The sequence below is a fragment of the Ischnura elegans genome, chromosome X (assembly GCF_921293095.1).
Source record: "Ischnura elegans chromosome X, ioIscEleg1.1, whole genome shotgun sequence".
NCBI lineage: Eukaryota > Metazoa > Arthropoda > Insecta > Odonata > Coenagrionidae > Ischnura > Ischnura elegans.
The window spans coordinates 58,063,172-58,077,270 of record NC_060259.1 but is presented as its reverse complement, the minus strand read 5'-3'; the positions used below and the strand labels follow the sequence as shown (position 1 = coordinate 58,077,270).

The 14,099-nt window shown below is 40.2% G+C and overlaps 1 protein-coding gene across 2 annotated transcripts in view; it reads right to left on the bottom strand.

Annotated features, from left to right (window-relative positions):
* LOC124170937 (calpain-1 catalytic subunit-like) overlaps positions 1–14,099 on the bottom strand; it is a 221,077-nt gene that overhangs the window by 150,055 nt on the left and 56,923 nt on the right. Inside the window, exon 1 of one of the 2 annotated variants that reach the window (XM_046550007.1) lies at positions 3,504–3,786. The exons of the other annotated variant lie outside the window; for it this stretch is intronic. Within the exon in view, the coding sequence (XP_046405963.1) occupies positions 3,504–3,771 (268 nt within the window). The 5' untranslated portion in view covers positions 3,772–3,786. Of the gene's footprint in view, positions 1–3,503; positions 3,787–14,099 lie in introns of those variants that run through there. 2 annotated transcript variants of the gene reach the window in all.

Here is a 14,099-nt window from a genome sequence, read left to right as displayed (position 1 = left end):
TAATCTTTGGTTCTAAGATAATGAATTTCGTACAAGTTATTGTAAGTCCATAAACTTCGATTTCTCGACAGCATTTTCTCTCGAAAGAAGGCTACCCGGATGTAACAATAGAGAATGTATAATTCTTATGCTACGGGTGCTGCTTCTCTTGCTGAATTGGCAAATAGCATAATTTGATTTTTCCCAGACCAATAGAAGCAGGCATCTTCAGTTACACTGCCGCTAGTGGTTCTGGAGTTGTGACGCGTTCCTTATGAATGTTTATTTATTCACTGAGAGCAAGTGAATGGCACAAGTGAAGCAATGGAACAAGTGAAGAGCAGTGTTTACACCCTGCGCAGCGAATGAAAAAATTCCAATGTTTTCCGCCGACTAGATGATGACTTTTCGATCATGCTTTCGCCTTAAATTATTGCACGGATGAAGACATCTTGATATACGACAGAAGAGAGTTCCAAAATAAGGTGAGTAAAAATATAGTCTACTTCGCTAGAAAATGCCATCAAAATCAACTGCGACTGTCGAGTGGATACATTCATGCGAATTTGCGAAGCCAAGTTTTTTTTCCGAACTCTAGAGGATCCCGCGCCACCTCGAGGCGGGAAATAAGAGGAACGAAAAAGAGCTTCTGTGTTGTTTGAGGCTGCTTCGCAGAGTCGTTCATAAAGGCAATTATTACAGCCGGCAGGTGCTCGCGGGTTCGTTGAGGGAGCAGAAATCGTGCGGAGACGGCGGAAAGCGCACTCGCATGCTATTATCGGGCGAGACGAGAATGGGAGAGAATGCATGGACTATTCCCTTCCGCTTTCCACGTGCAAGCGAGGAAAACCACCGACTCTCCTAACTCACACCGGAAGACAACTCAAAGGCATTCTTTCCCTAGCCGAGGGAGTAAAAATCCTTTGCGAGCGGGCAAGAGACGAAAGAAAAGGAGGAGCAAAATTATAAACACCCCACGGAGTGATTAATTGGATGGAACAAGCTCAGACCGCTGACCGTTAATTGGACAATCTTTAAACTGTAAAACCTCGCTCGGTTTTTTAAAATTTTTTTCCACGCTCTTTCCATGAATTCCACGCGCGACTCGTGCACTCTCGGCGAACGCTTAGGATTTTTTTTTATATTTAGCGGTGTGAGATTCAACTCCATGAAAGACGCTCACAGGTAGTTCAACATTGCGGTATTTTTTCCTGCCTCAGCACCTGACGACGTGCGAAAATGAGACAGAGACATCACCCACTATACATGTTATAGGCGGCACGGGTTATATGACCGTTTTCCGTGAAAAATGCTCGTCCCAAAACTTTCGCGGGCCTCTTTGCTAATTAATTTTCAGAAATAATAAACCGTACCAGAGATTTTTCTAATGAGCAAACATTCAAATTTCGCACGTTTCAGGAAATCACCTCTGGCGTTGCGAACTATGTTTCGTATATTCGCTAAGAAAACTATTCATCCGAAAATATTTTCGGGATTGTTTATTGTTTAATTATCAGGAATAACTTTCTCTTGTCACGATTAACTCTTTTCATGAGCAAAACTATATAACCACGAAAGTTTCAAAAAATTACCATAGGAATTAAAAAAAGATTTACATGATGACACTAAAAGCATCATAATACTATTTTATTAATGGACACATTTTTCAAATACTGAAACGGACATTTTCAATTTTAAGCACTTCACTGAATCAAATCATTTCCGTTATTATCACTCACTTAATTTTCAATCTGAAGGTTGGTTTCGATGGATGAGACTGAAGTCACACCAGATTAAACCGCAAGCGTGAGTACCAAACACTCAGGGCAGGGAGGCAATTCCTTTCCTGGAGTATCCTTGCACTTCATTAGTATGTCGCTAACGTTTTACAGTACCATGTTATAAAGGCTGTGCTGGACTTCTTAGCGATAGAAAAGTATGCTTTTCAATTAAATCAAATTATTGAGGCCGTTTTTGCCGCACGATCTCGTATTTTATATTTGAGAATCCCAATACGCCTGCTACCATTAAAAATGTCCCCTGAAATACCCTACCCTTAAAAAACCAATAGTTCAGCTTGACTTCAATACATACTTAAGCTCTACAAAATATGACATACCAATTCCCCAATTGAATCCAGGAATTTGGTTGTCTACTCATTTTGCCAAAACCTCCACAAAGAAGGCATATGAGTACATTAGAAATTAATGGAAATTTGAATATTTTCCCGATTGATAATATTTTGTATAGCAGCGATATTTAGGCTGATCAATATTTGAATGCTTTCCATAGTCTACATCGGCATTGGAGGCTTTGGTAGCCTAATTGTTAAAAGTATTCGGCGCAGATTCACGAAATCCCAGTTCCACCCCAGGTCATGGTGAAGAACTGCTTCCTCGGTGGGGTTTTTTCATGTTTAATTGGGTCTCCTCGGATTTCGGCCAAGCGAGCGCGTTCATTTTCCCCAACGTTTCAAACCTCGACTTGACAATCACAAGTGAATCAATACCTCCCTGTCTTGTAAATGATTCTTCCATCTAAGGTCTGAACGTCTGAACGCGGACAGAGGATATTTTAAATGGGAATTGGAATGATATCATAGAACTTTTACATCATAAAATTAAAAATTGAGTTACTTTTTCACAGATATTCGATGACGCATGAATCTTTTTAAAACGTATCACTACATCATTTTTTCTTAGCGTTAGTCAGTAACCAGAAAAATTTGTTTAAAGAAGGAGGTTTTAGCACATTAATATTTCCATGAATAAATTAATTCATCTCTTTTATTGAGTATAATTTAACAGACTTAACTACCAATGCAGGTAGTCATCGCGAAAACTTTTTAAACAACTAAATCTTGCTCTTTTTCGTTACCTATAGGCTTATGCACATAAATACTAGTCACGGGTAAAAAAATCGGTATCACTAAGTAAGAGTCACTCATCACAGAAAAATATTCCATTGAAATACAATCAAAGCACGAAAAAATAGCCACTAAGGACGCGTGACAAATATGGTATATTCACATCATCCGAAAATGGCTCTGGCAAGTGAGATTCGACAGAAAAATCATCCCTAACCATAACTAATCTTTAACCATAAGTTATAAACTTCAACTCGGATCCATGTAACTTCCTCGCAAAGGATGAATCATATGAAGAAAATAATGCCTTTTATTATTTACAATTCGCACTTCGGCAATTTCTTATCAAACTTATTACAATTAAAGGAGGAATTTTTGTCGTCATAAGCAAGAGGTTTCAATCTCCTTGGGCTGAAAAGACCATGTAAAACTGGCAAAATTTATTTTCCTTGTCCACTTAAATAATCATCAATAATATTTAAAGCACAAACAATGCACAAAATATGAAACTCGTCGTCATCATTACATTTCATCACTGCTGGAACTTATTCATACTTTCAATTTTGTTCCATACCCTAATGATACTCCCACAAACTTAATAGGTAATCTAGTAGGTTCACCAGAAACCATTCCATTAGATTTTCCTACTCTGACTTACTTTTGCAGTCCAAAATCCGCGAGATGGCCCCCCGAGGCACCGCCAATCGTTCGCCCAAAGACTTCTTCCGCCGGGCCCTCTGCTGCTCCGATTCGATCGCCCTGAGAATGACCGAGGGCGGCAAGCCCGCTGGCCGGCCATCCGCCTCGGGGAATATGACACCCGGCTCTGGGGACGGCCCCCGCCGCCTCTGCCACACCCACCGCCGCCTAACCAACACGGGACGACCGCCGGACTCCTCCACACCACCGCCCTTGGCCAACACCATGTCGTCCCACAGAGCGAAACACCCGAAACTACGATGAGGAATCTACCGATGGGGGAACGACGAGGCGGAGTCCGCGCGTGATAAAATATGCGGCTTCAGAGAGCCGCCGGGGAATACTTCGCCGGGAGCGTAGACAATGGCGTACGCAAATGATATTCGCTAAAATGTGGAATGAATGCACAAAATACAACACGGCACACGTAATAAGGGACCCAAGAGAGACGTTGGTCGAATCAATGGCGAGTGTTCGACCATCGGCCGGGCCTAAAATAAGGCCCGGCAATAGGGTTCTGCTGAAGGGGGCACCTTAACTCAGAAGTTCTCACCGCACACGAGATAAGAGGATAAATTATTAGTGAGAGAGATATTGGTTTACTCAAAGCAAGTCCTCCACTCCCGAAAGAGTCCAAACTAAGAGCCGGAAAAGGGGTTCTTCAGATTTGAGAACAAATATATCCACAATTCCTCAGGAAACACAAGATGAGAGACCACTTTGAGCCGTTGATTAACTCGAAAGTTTGCCCTCCACCACCGGTCGAGCCTAAAAAAAGGTCCAGCAAAAGGGTTCTACAGATGAGAGAAAGAATATTGGCAACTCCTGAATATGGTTGTGAGCCGTCGAGATGGACTGGAGGATCTCGCAGAGATCTTCCGCCACTAGCTGGACCAACTCTATGACCAGGGTAAGTTGTTCCGCAGAGGTGTTGCAACGAGGACACGGGAGACGCTGAAAAACCTCACTACACACGCGACGGGGGAGCCGCTGGCAGGGCTTCACCGCGGGGGACCGTCAGCGGAGGAGTGCCCACACCCGGCGGCCGTTGAAGTCTCCGACGCTGATTATGCAACCGTCCGCGGCCATTTGTGTCCGTGCGTTCAACTCGCCGCACCCCCGGGTCTACCCTTCATCGGAGGGCCCGCCGTCACCACACTTCCGCTGCCCTTACAATCGGGGAAGGAACACGCATCCGCAAGACGAGCAGTCCAAAGACTAACCACGCGACGGGCAGAAAGAAAGAACCCAGTGGGCTTCCTTCCCTTTTATTTTTCTCCCGGTTCCCTTGCCTCGCGCTCTCGTGAGATAATCTCACGGTGCGAGGCCGGATGCTCCAAAATACGTATATATATCTGCCTCCGTCTCTTTCTTCCCGTCTTCCGAACCCGCTTTGCTCCGAAGACACCCGTCTCGGAGTGATGGGGCTCGTGTTCGTTCCCCAGACTGGCTGTGCACGGACTGTCTCGCCCGACGTTGACAGCTCGGCGGAGTGCGCTAAATTTGATCACACTCATGGCCCGAGTAACTCAAGATCGGAAAAGAATTACGACAGACGAAAGGGAATATTGTGCGTCCCAGATGTCTTCAGCTGTGGTCACGGACCGTGCTGCTGAACCTTTCACCATGCGATTGCGACAAGATATGATCCACCGCGTGTCATTATGATGCCGCGACAAAAAGACAGCAAGGGATATGACCGGTGAGGCGACTAGTGTACAGTACTGCTTAGGGTTTCCACTTCGGTCGTTTTTGGGAGTCGTCAATTTTTTTATAAGAAAATCTGATTTCCTCCGGTTACCACGTATATCTTCAGTATACCTCGCTTGCGATGTTAAAGATAACATAACATTACAGGTAAACCTATTAAGAGAAGTTTATATGGAAAATTTAACTTATTCCAACCCGACCTGTCCCCCTTCTCGTCTTGGATTTCCTTCTTCAGCTAGGCCTACTATTCGTCCTTCAATTCATAAACCCTGATTTTTTTCTTCACCTACCCAGCTTGCCGATTATCCCTATAACAATAAAAAAGGGTAAAGAACTCAAGAGATCAGTGAAGGTGACCCTCGATAATGCTGAGATACCCATGGTTATTTATTTTATTTATTTATTTGCATTTAATCCAGAAACAGTACATAAGATCTTTTACATTCACTTGTATGAACGCACCATCCGCTCATTTGTAATTTAGGAAGGGCGAAGAAAGAAAGAGGGATTTAAAGAGGAAGTTTCCTGATGTCGGTTGCACATGATGAAATTCATGTTGTGATATCAACAGGAGGGAGAACATTGAGAGAATGCCGTTAGACCTGAAGTGGCCATTCATGATTAGCTGGAAAAACCTGAGGTCACCGAGTGTACGTCGTCGTTTTAAGGGAACTATGGCAAGTTGAGAGAGGAGATCATCAGAAGTGAGATTACGGAGGGAAGGGTTACGATATTTCGCGGCGTTAATAAAAAAATTAAGAGACCTATTAAGAGTTTTGAGATTTGAGGGACAAGCTAAGGATTATATGGGCGAAAAATAATCAATGAGCGGAAGAAATCATCCGAGATAAAGGACTCTGTATTTCTATAAATCTGAATAAAAGTCCAACTAGAGTTATTGCTTTGGTGTATATGTGGTTAATGTGAGGGGCGAATGTAAGCTTAAAGTTAGGGGTCGGTAACACAAAAATAATCATTTTGTCCGATTAAGTATGAGCTCTTTTAAGCAGCAAAGAAAATCACGCGTTTTTAGGTAGAAACTATAAATTACATCAATAAAATAACAATTTTCTTAGGTTTTAAACTAGGTAGCCATAAGATGGAATTTTGAGCGGTAGGACGTGGATCGGTTTACTGACCGATTATGATATTCTTGTGATCGAGGCAAATACACGGCTGAAAGGGCAACATTGTAGTTCCTACTTTACATTTTCACGATAGTTTCAATACTCCGTGGATATCGATCTCAATTCACTGCCTTAGCACCTTTAAGACTTGAAAACTGGCTCCACAGTGAATATTTTGAAAAATTCTCTACGATGCGAGCATCTGATTCGTTACTGCAAATATTTTATGAAGGTTGTTTTTATGTTGTTTATAGGCGTCATAGGATGTTGAAATATTAATTATCCACCTTCTACATCCAAAAACCAATTTCCCAATAATCAACACAAACTAATACCAACATCAATTTTGTCTCCTCTTTTACAGTTACTTCAAAATTTTGAAAATCACTACCTGATACATTCAATCCTTAATATTTCTCCAACCATTTGAAGCGACATGGCACCCTTATTTAAAAATTAGTATTGAAGTATTTAATTTTTTCGCGAACACTAATCCCTATATTAAATGAGTCGGCATAATTTATTTTAAGTACATTATAAACCTATAATGTCCACTTGCTTCATTTGGTTATCTCAGGGCATCGACAAAAATCAACTGACCTTTTAAAAATTAATCAATTCAACCACACACCCCGGACAAAAATGCCCCCTTGGCGTTGGCTGCCTCTCTTGAATAGTCAATCGAGGCGCTGAGGTGGAAAGCCTCACGCCGAGGGTGGCTCATCTCCTCCGGAAGACGGAAATTTCATTCCGCATGTGACACGAGCGCGCCGTAACGCCGAAAAGGGTGTGAAGTCGTGACGCTCAACCTCACGCCCTGACCCTTGAGCGCCCTCCCCTCGCCGGGCACGTCACCTGTCCGTGGAGAGGTGCTCCGATGAAGTCCACGAGGGAAATTTATAAATACTTCCTGCAGATTACGCCGCGCGAACATGGCTCGATCCGTCACTCTCAACACCCTACATGCTTGCCAAACTTGGACGCGTCGTCGACTCCTGGTCTCTCCCTAAACGGACGCATCACCGCCGCTCACGATCAGTCTGATTTCTTAGCGTATTGCTTGCTTAAAACTTAAGCTATCAAATGAAAGTGGCTATAATAACAAAGCAATTTCGCCTTTCTTACAAGCGAATTTGAACTAGATAGTCCTTTATTACAATTTACTTGTTTCATAATCACATACATCCATGTCCTGGACTGTGGTAAATCCACCCAAGCGGGATTCAAACTCGTAACCTTTAGATTGACAGATGGGGACATAACCCCAGCGCCACCGAGGCCTGGTTGCATAAAAGAATCTTGCGCTTCCACATAATAAATTTCAATTATAACACGACCCGGGTTTGCGAGGCGGAAGTGGAGGGCATTGGGAGATGGAAAAGGAGGGTCCTTTTGTCTAAACCCTTCAAATTTCATATTTGAGAATCGGGTCGTGTCATCCTCAGGTTAAATTACTGATCCAATCCAATATATACCCATAAGAGGTGAAAGAGGGGGGCAATATGAGGGGTAAGTGAAGGATCCTTTCGCCAGCACCCTTAAAATTTCATATTTGGGTCGTATCATCTTCACGTTAAATTACAGTTTCAATTTAATACATACTACTGAAAGGAGGCGGAAGTGGATGGAAATATGAGGTGGAAATGGAGCCCTCACCCTTAGAGCACATATTGGACTGAAACTCCTTGATTACACCTGAAGATGATACAACCTGTAATTTAAATTAAAAATTTTAACTCAGTGTCTGTTGTTATACTTTCATTTTCAAGACGCAGTTGATAATTGAAAAATTAATACTTCATTTGCCCCTAAAATTTCAGGATTATAAATTTTAAGTACTGAAACCCAGGTCTTGTTATAATTAATATTCATTAAGTGTGTGAAATAAGCAAGTTTTCTTCCATTTATTTGCACCAAGGCAAATTTTCACAAAATTACCCCTGAAACCGTTCGATATGACAAAACTGGTTCATTCAGCTTCTCACGTAGAGATGTGGTGGAAATAATTGAAAGACATTATGCTGGCGCCACTAAAACAACTTTGTTTGTCGTCATTTTCTTTCCATTCATTATTTTGTATGATATGAAAGCATCTAAATACGTCGTGTAGTGCAGTAAATAGTTTTTAGATGGAACCTAGAAAATCTCTTTCATATATGACTCAAGCATTCGTCTCCAAATGTTTAGGTAAAGGGAGAGGAGCAATCGTGGGATGTGTTAAAGAATGATCAGAAGTATTACGACCGGCTGTCATTATTATGAACGGTTGGTTTCGAGTGGTTGGCAATGCGTTCGGAATTGGTTCATTCCGAAAACAAGACGAACCTTTGTAGTGAGAACACGAAATTTAAACTTCAAAAATATCTATTCCGATTTTATAAAATCCGAAGATCCAAGCGTGATGATATGAAATTTTCCCATGAACTGCAAGTGTTTATTTCAATATTCCGATTATGTTTACAGTCAAAAGGAATCAACCAAACGCAATGAAAATCGATCGGATTAATTACGTTCAGTATTAAAAAAACACCTATCATTAAGAATCGCCTTGATCTTAAATGTTAAATTTTAACTCAATATTGTGTCTGATGTAAAATTTTCATGCTCCAGATGCAGATGATAATTGACGAAGGTGTACTTTATGTACCCTGGAAATTTTAAGATGATAAAATTTCAAAAGTTAATATGCTGGAAAATAAAGCCCAAAAAGCTTGATCGGCTGAGCGGGAATATTGTGACCTCTCAAAATGAGCCAGCCTTACTAAAGGTAGTAAAATTAGTTCGACTCAGGGATTGAGTCATGAACCGGCGGTTAAAAGAAGAAGTAAAACTCTGTAAGTCTTTCTCGTTTACAAACATATTGCTTACTCTTTCCGGCCCACAAATCCGACCTTCAATTGGCATGCTGCGTGAGGCAAAAATACTATATTTTTCGCGAGATATTTTCATGAATGCGTATCTAATGCACCAAATTTTGCCTCAAATTATAATCTGGACGCTAAAAGAGTACCTATGAGGTAAATGAACTATCTTTTTCCTGCCTAGAGATATTACTTTCAATTTGCATAGCTACGTGGAGTAAAAATACTATATTTTTTACGAGATATTTTTATAGATACGTAACTAATATACCTAATTTTACCTCAAATTATAATCAGGACTCTAAAAGCGTCCTTACGAGACTAAATGAACCATCTTTCATTGGCGCTGACGATTAGGGAGTAAAGTGACCTCAAAGAGTCTCTGATTCATGAACCGTCATCTAAGTCACACTAGCAGTACCACTCCCCAACTGCTGGCTCCTTCGCCGTCCAATCCTTTAGTTCCCACGGCGGCGGGCAATCTTCCTGCTGGCCAGAAGGGGGACATGGCCACTGGCTGCTGCGGTTGCCCTCCGGCCAGAGAGTTTCTTTGGTAACGGTTTTACTCGGACAGGCCCGCACCCTTGAGCGAGGTTCGCGACTGAGGAAACAGACCGTGTCAGAAGTTGACAATAAATGTGCCGGAGGGACCTCGTAATGAGGATAACACTAACGTCATATGATGTAACAAAAAAGTGTGATTTAGAGCACGCAGAAAACATGGGGTACACCAAAAAGTACAGCACATGGTGGGATTCACATCCAAGTTATGACGGTCGATATTCTTGATGTTTTTCTGCACAGAAAGAATTTTTATGACGACATTGTACATGGTTTGGTGAGGAAACGCCTAATGATTAAAAAATGTGAAATCACCAAAGGTAAGCATCCGTATCAGTTGGTGCCACTAGAGCTAGAAGCAGTTTCACTCATTCGTTCCTATTTCTTAAAAATGTTTGTTGAGCATTCGGGGAATTTATGTCTTAAATTGACTCTGGGAAATTCTTTTGCGAGCGTGCTGGAATGTTATATTTCCTCAAGTTTCGGCATTCTGAATCTCCATGCTCAAAGCTCTTGAGGTTGTAAAAATAAAATTTCTGGATATAAGAAAAAAATTCGCCCAATATCATTTCCAATTCTTCTAATCCTCCCTCAGTTACCGAAATAATAAGTTTCACCTCCTGAAAATTACGGGTAAAAGATACAGCATTGACACTTACAAATTCTAAATGATGATTCAAAAATCTGTCGCTGGCTGCCTATGGGATAACAACTCTGATTCACTCATTAATTTAGGAAAGTTAACATGTTTACCGCTGTTTGATACACTTTTAATAATAAAAAGCCACGGTTGTTGTAGGAGACTAAAAATTTCAACATACAGACAGTCACTGAACAATTAAAAAAAGTTCTCCATGCATAGACCCAAAGAAGATATTTCAGGAAATTGTTATGAATGTTTACAATTATTAATAGCCCAAATTTCACCCATTATTTACGAAATGTTACATTTTTACGACTGTTGGAAAAACTTGTTTCATTAATAACTCAAAGCTCTGATGTCATCGGGGCACCGAGGCAACGATGAATTCATACTTCCTTGATAACTTAGGAAATCCTTTTACGGCAAAAAAGAGAAAAACTTCAGCAAAACACCAAACCATTCACTAGAAATAGTTCTTTACTATGTGATTCCGTTTTATTTCCGCCCAATCCCGACATTATCTTAAAATCCGAGCACCTAATCGATCCATTGAAATTGTAAATTCATTTTGCGAAGGGAATGAATTCAAAGTATCGATAAATTTCTAAAACAAGCAAGGATTGCTATCTATATGGATTAATATTACCTCTAAAAGGAATACGGTGGGTGATGGACATGCTAGGGGATGAATTTGATGAACATTACGAGCAAAACTAGAGAGTGAAAATAACACTAATACCGTAGTAAGCTTAATTTCAACGAAATGCGGCAAGATATCTGCAATTGAGCGTCACAATCGAAGGACATGACTCTGCACTTAAGAGGTTACTCAAGTGAAACGCACAGGTCGTATTTTTACTTATGAACATTCCCAAAGACCTCCAAGATTGGAACCAGATCAATCCAATAGCCAAGATAGCAGTCAGCCTATTGAATTAACTGCATTTCTCCCAATACGGCCGAGGTTATTTTCGATAACTGCAGCTTATTCTGCCTTCACTATGCAAGAGCTATAATTCAGCTGAGGGATTATGAATTGGTTTCCCACTGTGAGGACCTGCCGTCGATTGGGCTCAAAAGCGGCGGTGCTTTAGTGAAATCCTATAAATTCGAAATACCTTTCGGTAAGTCAAGTAGGAATTTAACTACCCGCCCACCGCTGGTAACGCATATGCAATGACGCCAAACGACAATATACTAACGCGGACATCAATTCATAGGAAAGATTCTGAATTTAGGTGATTACAAAAATCTGGTCCCGTTTCATTCCTTTTATTAAAATCGTGAATCATCACAACGAACTTCTTACGTAACATATTTATTAATATAAAATATATCAGGGATCAGTGTTTTTATATTCCCCACAATGCCCGAGAAAATGACATTTTAGACAGGTTATCACATGTGCTAGAGGAACTCTCAATAGGATTTCGTGAACCGAGACTGAAGAACCCCTGAATAAGAACGAAAAAAATCCAGGAGGGCCGAATTCGAAACTCGAAAGGTTTGTACCGGATTCGGGAAATCCGTTCTGAACTAACACTCCGAGTCCGCAAGTTCGTCAATCTTCATGGTAAATTCATCAGCATACTGTGAAAACTAATGAGTATCGCAAATTCATTAGAATATTTTCCATTTACGAAGAATTTATTTTCAATTCTGCCCATTTTTTCTACAAAAACAGATCCTTTCAAAAATAAAATACTTATATCCTAGGGTTCATTTTTAAAGAGAGAACAGATTTTTGAAAACTCAGCGACAACATTCCATCAAAGAGGTTCTCGCATCTTCGAACAGCATAAAGAGAAATAAAGGAGTAAGACTTTGTCAGGTTCACTATTATATTAATATGGGCACGACCCGGGTTTCGTAACGTAGTTACATCTTCAGGTGACTGATCTTACATGCATCTTATATTTGTGATAATAAGATGCATGCATGATTCAATATAGATAAAATATGCATGTAAGATCAGTCACCTGAAGATGTAACTACGTTACGAAACCCGGTTCGTGGCCATATTAATATTATAGTGAATCTGACCAAGTTTTACTCCTTTATTTCCAATATGGAGAAGTTTCACAAAGTAAAGCCTGAAGTTATCAGTTATAAACAAAAAGAGATATAGAACATGAATCCTAGAATAGTCCAGGGAAAAGAAATGATCCCGCTTCCCCTAATATGTGAAAGTCAACAATGAAAAGAAACACACCTTCGGCTTAGTTCGAGGTGAGCTATACCCTCACCGATCCTAACAACCTTCAGATTGAATAAGGGAAGGAGTGAGTCGGGCCGTGACTCAATCCAGGTATGCTACGAATGTTTTTACCACTTACAAGTCCCTCCTCATCAACCGGTCACATTTTGCCTTTAATGGTGGCGGATTACTCGTTTAAAACTAACGATATCACTTTGAAACTTAAATAGCATATAGAGTAGACCTTGGAAACAGCTGCTTATTTCTCAAATGTAAAAATTGCATTTGAGATAATACTGAGGAAATTTTTCAAATTTGATAGATAATAATAATAATTCGTCTTTATTGGCCAATATTGGTACTAGAAAGTCCCATCTTCCATGTAACCCCTCGTAATACATTATATATTTTCAGAGGAATACATTGTCAAATTACCCTTGAAATTAAATGCAGTCACATTATAACAAAAGATACGTAGAAATATGCTTTAAAAGCAATAAACTCGATTGTTTCTGGCTTTACCTTGAGAAAATCCATTCTGAACAATAAAAAGTTATGGTACCTTTTCACACGATTTATTCAATACGATTTATTATTTATTTATTGCATTGAATAAATCATGTGAAAAGGTACTATAACTTTTTATTGTTCTTTAAAAGCAACATAAAAATGCTAAGTAAACAAAGTTGCATTTCCCAAGTGTAAAAATATGTGAGGGAGAGGAAAATGTTTACCAGGGTCCACTATGTATACGCTGTAACTTTCAAGATAATAGCAAAAAGTTTGAAGGGAGTAATCCGTCGCCAAAAAAGACCGAGCTGGCGGGATACGTCCTCCCAGCCAACGCTAACTCGACGCGCGCACTGGGAGTTCCCTCCCGGTGGAACGAAAATACGTCATTTAACTGTAAATTTCACTACGACACATTGCATATTTATGGATAGGAAGTAACGAGAAATTAAGCAGCTTTATCTCAGCTGAGATCGGCTAAATGAATCAATGCATAGATAAAACATTATCATAAAAAGGCATAATAGATGAGTAAGAAAAATGAAAAAAATGGTAAACTAAAAACGAAAAAAATATCATTGCTCTAAATTTATAGCTTGTCGACTAATAAACGAATAACGTATTGGATTGAAAAAACAAACTTCAGAAAGTCGCCGCAGCTTTTTACCTCCCCAGATCCGAATTTCATCTTCATCTTCAAAAAAATCTTAAATAATACAAATATGTTGATAACTGATTTCGCAAATTTTTGACAAAATGTATCACTTCTAAGCCTAAATGACGAAAAAGATTCGGATTACGGCAAAGATAAAATTTTTATCTTCGAACTGAGAGTGGTAAGTGCCCACGGTGCTATCTTCCCCAGCAGTGGATTCTTACGGAACAACTTTAAAACAGCTGTTCAATTCGGAAGAGGGCTACGGAGTTGGGGCTAACACGAAGCGCT